Source organism: Lissotriton helveticus, chromosome 4_1, assembly GCF_964261635.1.
Source record: "Lissotriton helveticus chromosome 4_1, aLisHel1.1, whole genome shotgun sequence".
Lineage (NCBI taxonomy): Eukaryota > Metazoa > Chordata > Amphibia > Caudata > Salamandridae > Lissotriton > Lissotriton helveticus.
Genome location: NC_136063.1, coordinates 60,941,887 through 60,960,411, shown reverse-complemented (window position 1 = coordinate 60,960,411; position 18,525 = coordinate 60,941,887). Strand labels below are relative to the sequence as shown.

At 45.5% G+C, this 18,525-nt stretch overlaps 1 protein-coding gene across 1 annotated transcript; it reads right to left on the bottom strand.

The window, feature by feature from the left end:
• Positions 1–7,008: 7,008 nt before the first annotated feature.
• LOC144826943 (uncharacterized) lies at positions 7,009–9,444 on the bottom strand. Its single transcript, XM_078685405.1, has one exon. The coding sequence runs from the start codon at positions 9,442–9,444 to the stop codon at positions 7,009–7,011; it is 2,436 nt and encodes an 811-aa protein (XP_078541531.1).
• Between the last annotated feature and the right edge of the window lie 9,081 nt (positions 9,445–18,525).

Sequence of the window (18,525 nt, the reverse complement as noted above, 5' to 3'; positions counted from 1 at the left end):
TCTCTTCATGTTTGACAGATTCGTTCTCGAGCACCAACACCACTTCTTCTGTATGTTCTGTTATGGGACCCGACTTCAACGGAGTGCCGTCTACGGCCAACACTGCCTCAGGCTTTATATAGGGGACTCGGCCCAATCCTAACCGGCGAACCAATCCCTCATCCACGAAGTTCCCGGTAGCCCCGGAGTCTATCATGCTCCACACGGCATGACACCGATTGTTTTCCTGCAACATCGTGGATAAAGATAGATGAGCAACAGGCTTTCTACTCTCTGTAGATGCCAGGGTGGTGAGTCTCCATTCCTTAACCTCGGGTTCTCGTCGGGTAGTGACACCGTCTACAGGTTTCGCTGTCTCTACCGTGGTTAGGGCCACCTTCTTTCCATGGAAAGAACGGTCGGGATTTCTTTGGTTTGTGCGGACATTCCCTGACATAATGTCCCTTCTTCCCGCAATACATGCATAATCCCAACGCACGGCGATTTTCTCTTTCTGCCTTGGTTAAAGGTGCTCGAATGGCTCCCACATCCATGGGTTCTGGGGTGTTTTCCCCGGGCTTCTGGACAGGTTGGGAGACCTGTCCCGTACCACCATATGATCGGTCGTGTCTCTTGCGTTCGCCACCCCTCTCTCCCAACCTATGGTCTAGCCGCAAGGTGAGGTTAATCAGATCTACACAGGTGGTAGGTTGGGGATCGATCTGAGCTATCACATCTTTGAGGTCCTCCGAAAGACCCTGATAGTACAAGGCCATCCGTTTTTCCTCGGGCCACCCGGTTTCGGCCACCAGCCGATTAAAAGTGGTCATATAAGTGACTAAGTCATTCTTCCCTTGGCGAAGCTGCAAAAGTTCCCGGTCTGCGCTGAGAGTGGTCGCTCTGCGGTCAAACACCCTCTCGAACTCTTTACGAAACGCGGATCAGTCTGACAGGATGGGATCTTCGTTCTTTACATATGGAACCGCCCAATTGGCGGCATCACCGGATAAATAGGAGATAGCAAAGGCCACCCTAGACAAGTTCGAGGGAAACGAGGCAGGACGGCAAGAAAAGTGAAGAGTGATCTGAGTTAGGAATGCCTGGATTTTCTGGGGATCTCCCGAAAAACGTTCGGGACTGGCCAAAGGGATCGGAGGAGGGACGGTTACCTGAATAGACCGTGCCCCTGATACATCAAACGGATTTCCCTGTTGGCGATCTAATCTTTCCTTTAAGGCTGTGGTTTCTGCCTTGGATGCTGCCAGTTCCTGCTGTACCAACAGCAGGGCCTGAAGCACGTCATCCATGTCAGCTATGATAGAAGACCTTTCCGACCAGGAGGAGTAAAATGCCTTGGGCTCGTGATTCTGTCACGGTTGTGGCTCCTCAGGATCGGAGAGATGCTCTAAAGGGGTCCACCTCCAGACTTCCCTGCACTCTGGTGTATACACGATACAGAGCGCAAGGTAGTCAGGCGAGGGAAAAAGTCGGGGTTAAAGAACCCCTGGGAGTCAGGTCTTGAAATGAAAAAGAAAAGAACACGTATAAGAACACGCCCTCTCTTACTGTTATATTCAATGACAGATAACATACAGGAGTGTACCTGAGGTGTTTTCAGGAGGTGACCCCTTCCCGTTTCAGCTCCGACAATGGTGGAAGAACGAAGCTCCAACAATGGTGGAAGAACAACCTCCACGTGAAACGGGAAATGACTGACTCCCCAGTTCAAAACGAAGAAGGAAAAGAATTAAACTAAACCCTCCCACCAGGAGGGACGCACCCACGAGGTGCCCGAGAGGGATGAGTCTCCCAACACAAGTAACGGAAAATAAACATCCTAAATGAGTTCCAAGAGGGTGCAAATCCAGCGTCTCTTGACTCTAAGGTAAATGAACCCCCCCCCCGTAAAGGAGAGCGCACTCAGCCGAGTGCCTGATGTAACAACACAAGATGAATGAGGGTGCGGAGGGGGCAATCCTGCGTCTCTCACACCTCTCCAAAGATCAACTGAGCGGCGATACCAGCCGGTACCACCGCAAGCAAATAGGAACTTCCTGAGGCGAACGCGGAGGGGGCAATCCAGCGTCTCACACGTCGCACCCAGTGAGTAAATCAGGGCAATGGTACCAGCCGGTACCGTTTCCAAACAAGAGAGTATCCGAAGATAGCGCTGAGGGGGCAATCCTGCGTCTCACGCGCCAACCCAACACGGATCAACAGAACCAGCCGGTATCTGCTGCGGCTCTCTGTGTTAGGGAAAGACAGGTTTGAGGGCAAGAGCGCTGAGGGGGCAATCCAGCGTCTCACGCGCCTCACCCAACCCTTTGTTGACAGAAGACAACACCAGCCGGTGTTGTCAATGGCCCCCAAAACAGGTGAGAGAGCGGAGGGGGCAATCCTGCGTCTCACGCACCACTCACCGCTCCAAGGAAGGCAGCCCAGCCGGTACCTGCCGAGTCAGAGTCCGTGGTTCAGCCGAACCACGAGATAGGATCTAGTTCCACAACCACGGAACGAGTACAAGAACTCCGTCAAACTCCGCCAAACTCCGCGGGGACAGGGCGTCCGCAACCAGCCCTTCAGAATGACGAATCACGAGCACCGTTTGTTTGTTCCCATGATGCTTTATGCTTTCTCGTGCCCTGCCCACAGCCCTAAGCATTCTGGGAAGTGTAGTTCTACTGTTTAGGCAGGCACCCTGGTCGGATCCTGACACACATGGCAATGTAGCACGGCATGTGAATCTGTCGGACCCTCACACCTGATCACCGTCAGCAGAGCAGACATTCTAGGCTCTCCAGAGGCAGACAAACATGCAGATCTCATGGACAGTGAGTCGTGCCCCCTCACAAAGGGCAATGGTCAGACGCCAAACAAAATATGACTCATCCAGCAAGGCAAGGTGGACTGAGAGCGTTGCCATCAGTGATGAATGTTGTCCATTTTAGCCCTAACATTTCGTGAACCTCGACATGTACCGAGGCTTTGTGTAAGTGTCTCAAGCATGTCTCTGCCTGTTGTGGCCGTTGCCTCATCTGTACTGACACGCACATGCCAATAAAGTCAATGCAACTCCACTGGTGTCTAACTTTAAGGTGTGTTGTTGGGATTGTCTACTCGTGTGCCACAATGAGCATCGTTCCTTTACAGGGAGGAACTGACTGAGGCATGTGCAATGGGGGGGTATCCATTTGGAAAGCTCCACCTCTGTGAGCCAGACAGTGTCTTTGGAGAGGAGCTGGAGGACTTGTGTACATACGTGTCTACAGCAATGTGAGTATGGTGTCCAACCTCTGACCATGTTGAGCAATGTCATATATCACAACAGGATGTGTCCACACAGAGGTGTGTGAGTAGGTATGCAACATGAACTTCTGGTGTCACATGTGCTGTAGGACACCACTCCTGGCCTGCTTTCGTTTGGGTCAATCCTACTCACAGCCCTATTCAGTACATGGACGTGTGCCTACGTTGGGGGTTGTGAGATTGTTGTTGATGTGCATGGGACACTGCTAGTATTCACCTCTTTAGTCAGCCAATTGGCCATGTGTCTCAGGGATACACATGCACATGGATGTCAGTTACCAGAGTGTACTTTCATGTGCAAACATTGTTCCTACATCCAGCCACAACTCCATACTCGAGTGAACATAGTGATGACACATCTGTGTTATTTAGAATGTTTTATTCACATTCAGGTTATTGACAGAGCTTGGGCTGTACATGGCCATACAGTGACCTCCTCGACACTCCGAATGCATTGACGTTGGTGATGATGGCCTGCCATATTTCTGTTAGGGTTGCCAGTGCCGCAGTGGAGTTGCCGTACAGTTGTGGCTTGTGTTGGGTCACCTCCGTGATGATGAACCGGTCTTCCTGCAGACTGAACCCCTTCTTCCTCTTCCTCTTGTCCTTGCCCTTCCCCGGATGCAGGGTCCTGGCTGGTCGTCCATGGAGCTTGTGGAGTTAGTCCTCTGCACTCGGTCAGGTGCATCCATGTTGCTAAGCAGTTTGAATTCTCTTGGTGCTTTTTTTCTTGCTTTTATAGTACATTGTTCCACCATATGCGTGGGATTTGCAAGCCTGTGGCTAGTCTTCGCTGATTTCTGTATCGCGATTGGCCTCATTGCATGTTTTTTCGCATGGGCGTTTTGCATTTCTGCAGTGAGGCGTTGGTTTTGACACTGACTTTTTCCGTGTTATCTGATTGCTATTGTGTGCTATCGCCTTGTTATGAATCACACGTTGTCACTGGGTTATTTTCCCGCGATGTGCTGCAATACTGAAAGTTGTGTTACGCTACTCTTGGGGTAGTTATCACACATTCTTGTGAGTATACCCCTCAGTCTTTCTGTGAAATGCCCTAATTCTTTAATACAGCAATGATAATCAATTGGCCATTAACACATGGTGTATTAGGATGTCACATTCACAATGGAAGAAAGCAAGAAATTGGCCTATGTTACCAACGGCTCGGATTTCTAATACATTAAACCCTACAATTCAAAAATGGATACCATAACATCCACCTGACACAAATTAAAAACTGTCTGATGACCCCTTAATGATTTTATTGTAAATGTATAGCTGACTGGGTAATCTTATATATTTTTCTTAGCCCAGCACATGTGTGACATTATCAGCCACTCCATGCTTTTAGGTCTGACTTGACAGCACAATTGTCACCAGACCGTAAGTGATCAATATAAAAATGGGCTTTCAGGAATACTGTCCACCCACCTGTTTTTGGACTCGACAGGATAGGCTTCCACTGAAAAAGGTGCTTTGCTTTAAAGGAGATGTAAATATTGTGTTTATTTATCCAGCTGCCTAAGTCAGCAACAGTACGGTTAACTGAGCTTGAACCTTCGGGGGCCCACACACGGCATTGTAATGCTGTTAAAGCATCTTATGTCACAATATATTTTATGGTGCCTGTTTTCCTTTGGCAGCAATACAGATAGGAGGGCAGTCATGCGGAATTTATTGCTGCTTTCCTGCCCAATTTCCATCCTCTTCCATCATTAACTGTAGACTTCAGAGTTCAGTTGCACATTTTTTAGTGCAGCATACGAGGCCCATGTGAAGTACTGGGTTTTTCAGAACCGGTACCGAACCGGTAACCCAGCGGTGTCAGGGAACACCCTAAGACTTCAAGTTCTACCTGATTAGACCACAGAAACTCAGAGTCTTATAGGTGAAGTCAAAGATCGAATGTATTGGCTGCAACCAAGTAACAGGCGTCCTAGAAGTACAACAACACGGTGTGTATATTCTCAGGAGACTGCTCAATCTTATAAAGCCAGGCTTCTCCTTTTATACAAAATTTTATGCATTCGGCAAACATTCTTTACATTTTAGTATACCATTCACATGTTTTCACTACAAAGGAAAAGCAGAGTCATGATGACAAGCCCATGTTTCAGTTTGTCCGGCCCACAATAAATCATCCGTCAAGGCCCAGTATTTTCATCAAATATCGACGGACCCCCAAAAAAACCGGGCACCTCCTCATCGTAAAGCAAGTACAGAGAAAGAACAGGGACAGGTGTGAGCAAGATTAGGCAGGATATGTGTGTGATGAAAAGGTTTATGGTAGGCTGTGCCTTGATGGTATCTTGTTCGGCCACTGGGAAAGGAACTGGTCGGGCTGGTTGGGCCTGGGCAATGGTTCCAGCTTGCCCAGGTCGCAGAGAAGTCAATTAAGGTGTACCAAAGGTTTGGCCAGCAATGAAAAATTCGGTATCCACTGTCTGCAATATGATGTAATACCCAAAAAAGCACGCACTTCTCTCTGTGTTCTTGGCACACTCAATTTCGCTATTACATGAATTCTTTCTGGGGTCAGTTTCCTTCCCTCCTTCGATAAGAGATGACCTAAGTAGGTCACTTCTTGTCGACAATATTGCAATTTGGAAAGTGACACCTTGTGATGCAAATCACACAAATGACGCAACAATGACAACGTGGCTTCTTTACATATTTCTTCAGTATCTGCAGCGACAAGCAAATCATCGACGTACTGAACAAGTGTAGCACCTTCAGGTAAAACAATCGTATCAAGCTGTGTCTTTAGAGCTTGACTATATATTGATGGACTTTCACAGTAGCCCTGGGGAGCGCGTTTGAAGCGGAAGCTTCGTCCTCCTAAACTGAAGCCAAAAATATCCATACTCTCCTCGGCAATCGGGATGCTGAAGAAAGCATTCTTCAAGTCAATCACCGAAAACCAGGTGGCAGAAGCTGGAATCATAGTCAATAGGGCAGTGATATCAGGGGCAACTGGAAATTGTGGCACAACGATCTTATTGACCTCTCTAAGATCAATCACAAATCTGTAAACAGGTGGCTGGGAAGGGTCAGTACGTTTCAAAACAGGCAGAACAGGACTATTGCAAACGTTGCCTCTTGTCTCTTCAATCACATCTTTCTCAATCAGATCGTAAACGATCGCTAGTAACGCTTTTTCACCTTCACTAGAAATCTTGTATTGCGGAATGCGTGGCATGTTAACATTGGCTTTCAATGTCACAACATATGGCGGTATTTCCAAAAGACCCACATCATTAGGACCAGTAGCCCAAAGAATATCAGGAAGAAATGACAATTCAGTTGGGAGTTTGTCCTTTGACAAATACATTGGGGAAACCACTTTCTTACTTAGTGTAAGTTGTACTCCCGAAGGAGAACAATACAACGTCGCGTACAATCTTTTCAACAGATCCAATCCCAACAAGTTTTCACCACAACCTGTCGTCAGAATAAGGGGTGCTTCAAATTCACAAGGACCCACAGAAAGGGACATAGGGCTAGAAATCGGGTTCCTAACCGGGGCGCCAGAAAACCTACTGAAACATTCATTTCGCCAGACAAAGGTGCGCCAGGGAGTTTTGAGTGCATAATAGAACTCTTCGTAGCACCAGTATCCAACAGAAAAGGCTCTGACACACCTGATGTAATCACCTCAACGTAGGGTCCACTCTGATCTACTGGAACTGAAACAACTCCCTCTCTTTGTCAATGGCTGTCCTAGCATTCATTACTTCCCATTTTCTCATCTTCTGCATAGTAGTCATCAGCATGGTACTTAGCTGTCCTACCAGTCGCGTTATTCTGCTGATCAAAACTATTCATAGACTTTTGAGGTGGAAGGGGACGTGCGTTCTGAGGGACGTTTTCACGTCCTCTACTTCTAGGCGCTTGCTGAACACCTCTACCTCTTGTGTTCGAAACACCATTTGCGCGCTGTAACAAAACAGGGCAACTATACTTAAAATTACCCTCTTCTTTACAGTACGAACACTGATTGGGACCTACAGGGACACGTGGTTGAGTATACTCGACTCTTTGCCTTTGAAACTGCTGAGGTTGCTGATAATTGTTTTGACCACCATTATTCTGACCACCACCACCACCACGTGGTGGATACGCTTGCTGTAACAGGACCTTAGTCTTTAACTCTTTAGTTTTCTTCTCGGCTCTATCTTTCTCGTCTTTATCTCGATTTTCATAATACTGTGCAGTAGCTAATATCTGTGCTGAAGACGAAACAGCCCAAGAGCTCTCTGAATCCTTTAATTTCTTACATAACTCGGGAAGCAGATTGTGCACAAACTTATCGACGAACAATTGTTGACCACCTTCTGTGCTCATATCTTGACCACTGTGGTCGACAAACGTCTCTTCAAACCTGGTGAAGAAATCGGACACTGTTTCGTCTTTCTTCTGCTTACACGCAGACAATTTATCCCAATTTACACGCATCGCAGGCATTATAGTTTTCATGTAATCAATTATCCTACCAGGAAGTTCTGCTACTAAAGGCTCAGGCTTAGCACCACCAACTTGTCGGGCATCTGCAGCAGTAATATTAACCCATGAGTCACCTAACTCCTGATCATGATCTGCATGACAAATCTTTCCCCATAAAGGCTGTGGAACAACGTTCCCAAACAACATGTCTATATCCGCTAAATTCATGATGCATGACCCTGCAGTCTGTGACAATTCCTTGTAATACCCTGCCGGATTTTTACGGGGATCAGGCAATGTCTGTTTAAGGGCTAAAACTTCAGCTCGCTTCCATGGGACATGTACCCACACACGCTGAAAGTGTGGCAGAATAACTGGATTAGCATTTGGTTCACCCTCTTTCCATTGTGGGGGAACTTCTCTCATGGGATATTGTCTTCCCTTCTTCTTGACAGAAGAATCAGACTCAAACAACGACTTGGAAACACCTTCAGTCCTAAGCGACAACAACATCGCAACTGCTTTCTCAACATCTGAACCCACAATTGCGCCTTTCCCAAACTCGAACCGTACATGACACAACTCAGGCGGATTAGGCTCTAAATCATTCTCCTCTAAATCTTCACAGACAAAAGTACACATTTTCTCAAAAACGTATCTCTGCTTTGGTGCATCCCATTGATAGAAGACATCCATAATAGACTCTAGATCATATTTTGTCGGGTCAGTCACCCATCTATGTGCCAAATAATTCAACGTTTCTTTCTCCCTAGAATCAGGCAGTTGGCTACGTAACTGTTTACGCTCAGAGACAGGAGCCGGACTTGTCGCCCCAAAGAAAGGATATAGAAGACTAGTAACAGTACTAGCCACTCTCTGACGAACAGAAGGAGAAGTCGAGGAAAAGACAAGCGGAAAAGCAGGATGAGTCAAGGCAGATGCAGAGGCAGTGTCAGAAGGAATACCAGGAGTGGTAGTCGATATAGTAGTCAAAGTTGTAGGAAGTATAGGAAGAGCAGAGGTAAAAGCCCGTGGCCCTTGAGGAGGCTGCACCGGAGGAGCAGGAGCCAGCTGAAGAGCAGCTGGTAATTGTGGAGGAGCAGGAGGCAATACAACCACGGGTTGCGCAGCTAAAGGCTGCGGAGGTGCCGTTGCATTCTGCGCATAAGGGGGTGGCGAACTTAACAAGTGTGACATTAGGGGATCTTGTTCAAGGTCTTTTGCTGCATCTTGCTGAAGAGGCGGCAAAACTGGATAGCATTTATCGATGACCATTTTACGTTGCCTGTGCAACTGCTCACTCATCTGTTCTTCTTCGTTATCTTTGTACTGCATAGCAGCTTGCATTATCGAGATACCCCTTTCTCTCTTATTTTTCTTCGCTAATTTAATTTCCTTCTGTTTGGCTTCCTTACGCCATAGGCGGAAAGAGTCAAACATTGCCGGCCGGGCTTTCTTCTTAAAAAGTTTGACCTCAAGGTTATCTAGGATTTCCGTGTCAAAGCTACCGTATTGGGGCCATTTTAAAACACCATTGTTTCTGGTGTATTTGATCCACACTTCATTGTATGTGATGGGGCCTACGCCATGTTTCACATATAGTTCATATGTTGGAGTTCCAATCGGAGGTACCGGACACGAGTCCTCCAATCGGGAATCCCTATTATTACAACCAAGACAAAACAAATTTCCAAGTCTGCTAAGACCAGGCATCTTCGCTCTCTAGTCTAGCTTCAAACTTCAAAGGATTATCGAATACGATATTCTCGTGAATACACGAGTCCTTCGGCTTTGGTACTTGCAAGTTCTAAATCAAAGATCCCGAAGGGATACCCAAACTAAGAACCAAACTAAGGACTGGGAGACGCTCCACTTATACTTAACTGAGGTATCGATGACGTCAGCAGAAGACTCATCTATCGTTTCGCTCTACCAAACATCAAGGGTCCAAATCAGGGCGATAGCCAGGGCAGCAGTCCTTCGTAGCCGTCGGGAAGCGGGGAACCTCGCAGCAAAGACTTTCGGACCACGTCGACATGCAGGGGTCGATGAAGTGACGGCCTTCCTCCAGAATTTTCACACGAAGCTCCTCACGAACCTCAGGCTTGGACCGGTACCGTTGATATCTTCCCACGTTGGGCGCCAACTGAAGTACTGGGTTTTTCAGAACCGGTACCGAACCAGTAACGCAGCGGTGTCAGGGAACACCCTAAGACTTCGAGTTCTACCTGATTAGACCACAGAAACTCATTGTCTTCTAGGTGAAGTCAAAGATCGAATTTATTGGCTGCAACCAAGTAACAGGCGTCCTAGAAGTACAACAACACGGTGTGTATATTCTCAGGAGACTGTTCAATCTTACAAAGCCAGGCTTCTCCTTTTATACGAAATATTATGCTTTAGGCAAACATTCTTTACATTTTAGTATACCATTCACATGTTTTCACTACAAAGGAAAAGCAGAGTCATGATGACAAGCCCATGTTTCAGTTTGTCCGGCCCACAATAAATAATCTGGCAAGGCCCAGTATTTTCATCAGATATCGACGGACCCCCAATAAAAACGGGCACCTCCTCATCGTAAAGCAAGTACAGAGAAAGAACAGGGACAGGTGTGAGCAAGATTAGGCAGGGTGTGTGTGTGATGAAAAGGTTTATGGCAGGCTGTGATTTGATGCTATCTTGTTCGGCCACTGGGAAAGGAACTGGCCGGGCAGGTTCGGCCTGGGGCAATGGTTCCAGCTTGCCCAGGTCGCAGAGAAGTCAATTAAGGTGTACGTGTCCTCTGGAATCGAATTTGGCTTAATTCATCTGCCTATGTGAGGGCAACTCACAAAATAGCTGCCGTGCACAAAATGAAACCAAGGGTAAAGAACGAAAATGACGATTTCGGGGTGAAATTGTTACTCGGATATGACGAAAATGCTTGTGCATAGTGTACTTGTCATTTTCGGTCTTTTGATACCAAATTCGTCATGTTACGACGAAGTTTATAACACGAGTCCAAAATTTTAAGTACTACACATGTTTACAATATTCTACATGGATTGATTAAGCCAAGTTTGTGTGGTTCGAATAAAATGACTGCTTGTTTTGTACTTTTTCTCTTGTTGCAAAAGTGTATACTCAATACATTAAGCCTGAGTTGGTTAGAGTGGCAAGCCAATTATCACTGTTATGCGCATGATCTGTTTAATATGAAGTATTATGATCTAAGGACTAGGTTTGGTGTATTTATTATGAAAAGCATATTTTATGGTCAAGAGGCATTTAAGAATGATCTGTTATTAAGATATATTAAAACCTAAAAGTAGATATTAGTCCAAGAAATTTCACAGATTACCACAGTAGGCAAGGCTTTGGTGTTGGGAGACCTGTATGGCAAACCGTGCATATAGAAGAATTAAGGCCTGATTACGAGTTTTACGATGTTACAGCTGGAGATAGGAGACCACTGCCATGACTGTCTTCTCTGCCGGATGCCAGTACTCTGCAACCATCACGCTTGTGGTATGCCACCAACACAATGTTTCCGATGGCGCGGTAGTTTTCTTGGCAGCGGTGTCCGATTGGAGTGACGTTTTGCTGCTGGAAAAATTATGTCCAATGTGTGTATATCTGAAACACATTTATATGTTGTGTATGTGTTGTAATGTAAATGTAGGTCATGTGTACTTTATATTTTGTTGCATGTTAAATATGACATACTGTTACCATGTACTATATAGGAGAAGAGATGGTGCAGCCTTCCTTAGAATCCGGCAACAATGGGGTTGCCGAGCATCATTATCTGGTGGCAGATCCACAGGAAGGACCTGGTCAATGATTTCCGACGGAGATTTCAAAGTGGGACCCTGAAAAAAAGTGATTTTTACCTCTTTTCCAGCCTTTCCGCCGATGTGCGCATAGCAGTGTCCCTGCCAGGAAAAGCTCGATGGGAAGGTAGATCGTAAATAGGACGGCCTGAAGCTTGTCCAGACTGACTATAAGACCCCCTGAAAAAGTAATCAGGTGCCTTTCCTCACAATTAAGGATGGCTGCCTATTCATTCCTATGGGCCTACAGGTCTACAGGCCCATAGGAATGTATAAGAAATTGAGCTTGCAATTTCAAGGTTGCAAGGGTGTTAAACAGACACCCTGTTGCACCCCTGGAATTGTGATGTGCACCCATGTTGCGCACACACATGCAGTTCAATTACTCGGTAATTTGTGGCCCCCAAATAGTGAAATCGCTATTTAAAAGTGGTTATTGCATTGCATTTGAGGAATCACACATTACGATTCCTTAAATGCAAACGCAATTTAAGAAATCGCAATAAATTGCGATTTCTTAAATTGAGGGTGCCTTACACATTGATGCATCGCAACAGCCCTTTTTGCGGGCGCAAATAAAAGACTTTTGCGAATCACACCCTTTGCGCTCGCAAAAAACACTGATGCATGTGCCTGTACATTCCCTGACTCCAGCTTCCCTCCAACAGAAAATCCTCTGCGACTTCAATCTTGTGCCGCTAAGTAAATTAACTAGTGCTTCCATTCACCAGCATCCTAGGCCACAAAATGATTAAACAAGCCCATTCTAAAAAACAAAAAACATCAGCTGGCCGTAGCATTGTTTCCAGTGTCACGCCAATTTCTTACTGCCAAAAGAGGCAGTATTTTATGCTTGTCTTATCCCACAGCAAATCATCTTTTTGAATGACACAGTGAAACAATCCTCCTGTCTTGGACTAGCCAAAAACAAGGATTTGAATACACAGTAGATGACATCATACATCCAGTTTCAAAAAAATCATCAGTCCCCGAATAGAAGGGATGGTTAGTTTGGCCCACAGACACAAATATATGTCAGCCACAGAAATGTTTAGTGTCCATAGGCCTCACCAATGCTATGTACAACAAGAAAATCCGGGGTTGGTGACATCATACAGTGTTGGGGAGTTATGCCTTGATTGGCTAAACACTTTGACACTGTCCTTGGTGAAACAGCACTTATCCTTACTATCAGAAGACATGGATCTATGGGATATTCTATTAGGTTATGAGTATGTGTGAACAAATCAATGCGCACATCCCAGTATTTGGGCACTCCCTCTGGTTCAAAGATATAGACTCCGATGAATTTCAAAAATTTATTTAAATTGAATTGATTTTCATGTTTTCATAAACCTTTTCATTAATGGATTATTTGCATCCAGTTAATTAGGCTCTACACAAAATCAACGTTGCTCCAATGCATTTCGGGTCGATTACCCTTTTTCAAGGAGCTCTGTAAGAAATGAGAACGATCTACATTTGTATCAGCGTAGCATTAACAAATAATTGTGTACAAAACAAACAATTCCCAATGGTGAATATGAACAAACAGAAGTCTGTGCGCAAAAGATGCAGAGGTAACCGTCACACATAAAATATACTGTCAAGATGGCTCAAATGTGCAAGAAAATAGTAGGCGCACCCAGAAGGGAGAAACAAAGTCTGTGAGCGGGTAGCGAGTGGCAACAATAGGGAAAACAAGTGAAAAAATGCTCACGTGTATGTCGGGCTGAAATGCGGTGTGGGGGCAACTTACTGACCCGGAGACTTTGATAGTCCCCCCACAGAATCCCGCTTTGGTAAGCCCCGATAGCGTTTGGCAGTGAGCCTTAAACTTACTTGTACCCGCTCCTCGAGCGTTTCCCTAACTATTTCCTTTTCACTTTTTGATCCGTCCAACACCGCATTTCAGCCCGACATACACGTGAGCATTTTTTCACTTGTTTTCCCTATTGTTGCCACTCGCTACCCGCTCACAGACTTTGTTTCTCCCTTCTGGGTGCGCCTACTATTTTCTTGCACATTTGAGCCATCTTGACAGTATATTTTATGTGTGACGGTTACCTCTGCATCTTTTGCGCACAGACTTCTGTTTGTTCATATTCACCATTGGGAATTGTTTGTTTTGTACACAATTATTTGTTAATGCTACGCTGATACAAATGTAGATCGTTCTCATTTCTTACAGAGCTCCTTGAAAAAGGGTAATCGACCCGAAATGCATTGGAGCAACGTTGATTTTGTGTAGAGCCTAATTAACTGGATGCAAATAATCCATTAATGAAAAGGTTTATGAAAACATGAAAATCAATTCAATTTAAATAAATTTTTGAAATTCATCGGAGTCTATATCTTTGAACCAGAGGGAGTGCCCAAATACTGGGATGTGCGCATTGATTTGTTCACACATACTCATAGCTTATATTTTGGCGTAAACGGACGGTTACGCCACCAGTTGGAGCACCTTTAAAAAACAAGTACTTGTCGTGAACACATTCAAAATACTTTCACGTAACAACGCAGTGCATTGCCCACCTTGTTTTTTTGAATCTAACATATTCTATTAGGTCCCAGAAAGCCACATCGAAATGTTTCTTATACGCTGTTTATAATGAAATTTGAAAAATCTCTCAACAAGAAACTGCAGAGAGTACCACATTAACATCCAGAATGTATTCACTGGGAAACATTGTATCTTCTGCTATAGATATACTAGAACAGGATTTGTCCATATTTCAGCATGGACAGTCTCAGTTATGTTCTAATATGTTGTTAAGCTGTACGCTACAATCATTGCGTTCTGGTTATGTTCCTTGGCAATTTATGAACACTACATCCGTGTTCTTTGCATATACTCTAAGTAAAAAGCAGATAAGAATGGCACAAAGAGGAGGAAAATATACCATGCTGCATATTGAAAAACTTGATCAATTACCTTTCGCTGTGGCAGAGTCACCATCCACAGAATGGTTAATTCACAGCCATAAAACCTTACCGGTCACAACTTTCCAGTTTCAGGTTTGCCTAGAACAACAACAGGCAGGCAGATATGAAGAAAGGTGTAAAGAATTCATCAACAAATCTTTGGAATTACTGTATAGATTTTGATGCAGGAGTGGGGACATGGAAGGGTTTCTATGGGGTACTAACTGCAATAACTCCTTAAGAGGATCACTGATTTGCCAGGATAACATGCTTCACGGGGCCTGTAATGGTTTAGTTGCAAGCTTATACTGTCATTTGAAAGGTTCCCCAACTGCCGTGAATAATCCGGTTTTCAAGTTGGTCTCGAATGGTAGTTACTTGATGCTGAATGATCAAGGTTGTTGTGGGATGCTTCTGGGCATCGCATATCTTGTCACTGTGAGCTCCAGGGTTACTTGCTGTATGCAAGTATTGTTTCCACCAACCCACACAATCAGGAGTCTTCTGAGAAAAATATCACCTCACTTGTATGGGTAGGTCTAGTGCCTGTAGATTTTTAACCCTAGCTCTGCCGGAACCTTAGAAAACCCACCACATTTTCACAGTGAAAACATACCCCTTTTTTGAGAAGTGCCTAGCTGTAGATTTTGAATCCTAGCTTTGCCAGCACCCAGGGAAACCTAGCAAACCTATATATTTTGGAAAACTAGACACCTAGGAGCTCTCACCAGGTTCTGTTACCCAGAATCCCTTGCAAACCTCACAATTTGTCATAAAAGCACATTTTACTCACATTTCTGTGGTGGGAAATTCTGGAATTTGAGTGGATCAACAAAATTCCACCTACCCCGCATTCCCCAAAGTCTTCAGAAAAAAATGGCTGTCTTTGTCTCCAGTGGGGAATACAGTGATGTCAGAGCTCCTTGCGACGTGCTGACGTCACAGATGGGCAGGAGGGGGACTGGGGAGACGCGGAGAGCCTTCCATGTCTCAACCAGGGGAAATTAAAAAAAATACCTCTTGTGTGAGGATTGAATGGAGCCCTCCCTGCTGACGACCAATGGACGTACGCCACACAAGGGAGGTAGTGCATTGGCATTGGCTGACGCAAGCACCAAACGGGTTAACAGACTTCTACAGCTTCTACTACTTTTTAGCATTTTGTATGCAATATTTTTTTAGACTCATTTGCTGTCTGCATATTTTATACGTACATTTAGTATTTTTCAAATGTCGTCCAGTTGGATGAGGAGTGGATGTTATGTTTCATACAGGTGTCTGATATAGGCTCAGGTAGCAACCAGACCTTTTACCTATATTCCCTTGATATTACACTACATAACGTTTGTTAGTACTGAACTTTTACCTGGTTACGGTAATGCCTAAATGACATGGTGTTTTATATGATAAATAGCCTCATTCATTATGCATGAGGATTCTTGAAAACTTAGCAAGACTACCATGTCCTGCATATTAACTTCATTTAAGGGTCATTCCTGCCGTCATCCTAGTCCTACATGTCACAGCAAGGCATATCCTCTGAGGGTGCCACATTGGACATATAAACACCATGGGCCAGATGTAGGAGCCCTAATAACAGCCGGTAACGGCCGAATTCGGCCGTTACCGACCGGTATTTGGGTTTTCTGATGTAGGGGGCCTATATTTTACCGATTCTGTAAATTTACAGAATCTGTAAATTTACAGAATCGGTAAAATACCAATTCGGTATATTTACCGATTCAGTAAATCCATATGTAGATGACACTCCTGAGAGTGCCACAGGCCCTTAAAAGTCAGTATTTTACCACCCAATCCTATTGGCTCCACACCCACATACAAGCTAGGTACACTTAGGTACATCTAGTTAGGTGCGCATTGTGGGAGTACACATTTTATTGTCATGTATTTTCAAACTTGGCTGTATTTATGGTTTTAGCACTATAGTAGAAATCTCCCATCCTTGTAGTCTGTTGGTGCTTACGATCATTTATATCTTTCTGTCTAATCAATGAATCAATCATATCATTTGTAGAGCGCACTACTCACCCGTGATTGTCTCAAGGCGCTGGGGGGGGGGGGGAATGTTGCTACTGCTCGAAATGCCAGGTTTTGAGGAGTTTTCTGAAGGTCAGCAGGTCTTGGGTCTGTCGTAGGTGGATGGGGAGGGTGTTCCAGGTCTTGGCGGCGAGTTGGGAGAACGATCTGCCGCCGGAAGTCACTCTTCGGAAACGGTGGACTATGGCAAAGGCGAGGTCGGTGGAGCTGAGCTGGCAGGTGGGGTTGTAGAAGCTGAGTTGTCTGTTGAGGTGTGTTGGTCCAGTGTTGTGGATTGCCTTGTGTGTGTGGGTGAGGAGCTTGAAGATTATCCTCTTGTTGAATGGGAGCCAGTGCAGGTCTCTCAGGTGGGGTCTGATGTGGTTGCGGCGAGGGATGTCGAGGATCAGGCATGCAGAGGCGTTCTGGATGTGTTGGAGCTGTCTCAGGAATTTCGCCGAGGCCCCTGCGTAGAGGGCGTTTTTGTAGTCCAACCTGCTTCTGACGAGGGCCTGGGTGACCGTTCTTCTCGTTTTCAGTGGGGATCCACTTGTAGATCCTGCGGAGCATGCGGAGGGTGTTGAAGCAGGAGAAGGAGATGGCGTTGATCTGTTTAGTCATGGAGAGGGTGGGGTCAAGGATGACCCCAAGGTTGCGTGTTGGGCTGGTTCCCCGTGCGGTCAGCCACCAGGAGTTGTCCCAGGCTAAATGGGTGGATCCGAGGATGAGAACCTCCGTCTTGTCTGAGTTCAGCTTCAGTCGGCTGTTTCTCATCCATTCAGCAACGGCCTTTATTCCTTCGTGAAGGTTGGTTTTGGCAGTGTGGCGGTCCTTGGTGAGGGAGAGGATCAGCTGGGTGTCATCAGCGTAGGGGATGATGTTGATGTTGTGCTGATGGGCGACATGGGCAAGCGGTGCCATGTAGATGTTAAACAGAGTTGGGCTGAGGGATGAGCACTGGGGTTCGCTGCTTATGATCTCGGTGGCTTTGGAGCAGAAAGGGGGAAGGGGACGCTCTGTGTTCTGCCGGAGAGGAAGGAGGTGGTCCAGTCCAGGGCCTTCTCTTGGATCCCGGCGTTATGGATGCATGTTCGTAGTGTGTGGTGGCAGACCATGTCGAAGGCGGCTGACAGCTCCAGGAGGATGAGTGCCGCCGTTTCTCTGTTGTCCAGGAGGGACTTGATGTCATCGGTGGCGGTGATGAGGGCAGTCTCGGTGCTAATGGTTGTTTCAGCACACTTATTGTACATTAGAGTGAGGCTGGTTCACTAAATGCTTATTGAAAAACATCCCCACTGTTTATTCTGTGTATCTCTCTGAGAAAAATGTAACCACGAGTGGCTGAGGGAAAAGTATCACACTGTTTCCACGATCCTGAGGGATCAGAGAATATGTTTGATAGTTCCCAAAAACTATTCTCTCCTTTGTAAGAGGGGTTTCTAGTGGCACTGTGAGCTAGCTGGTATACAGGCTAACATACCTGGTGGGGGTGTCTAGAATCATTGGATAATCAACAAGAAACAGCCCCCACAGCACTTCTTTCCTCCCTTTCCTATTGATATATATATATATATATATATGGTGTCTAGAATCAGTCTGGACACCAATACTACAGTGTATGTTGTCCAAATGTGCAGATCCTATATAGGTTTTTAGGAACTACACGACAATAGGATATAATTATTAGATATTATAATCAAAACTCTTTAAGTTGTTTTACTTATGGATAATTAATCCATAAAAACTGCATAAAATATAGATCAAAATGACAAGGACAAGGAAGGTAGTTTCCAGAAAATGACATTTGAAGATGGTTTCACACATTCCTTTCATGTTTGTGTTAGGCGGGGGATGAACAGATATGTGTTTTACCTGAGGGCAGAAAAGAAGGATTAAGTCACACACTGTCTCTCCTCCCTCCTCCCTCCTCCCTCCCATCATGTGCCCTCCCTTGGATGCCTGTAGATATGAGAAGCCCAGGACACCTCCCCAGATCTCCATCACACACCAGCCT

Excerpts from the sequence above, each read along its gene's own strand:
- LOC144826943 (XM_078685405.1), bottom strand. The coding sequence starts at position 9,444 with ATGCCTGGTCTTAGCAGACTTGGAAATTTGTTTTGTCTTGGTTGTAAT.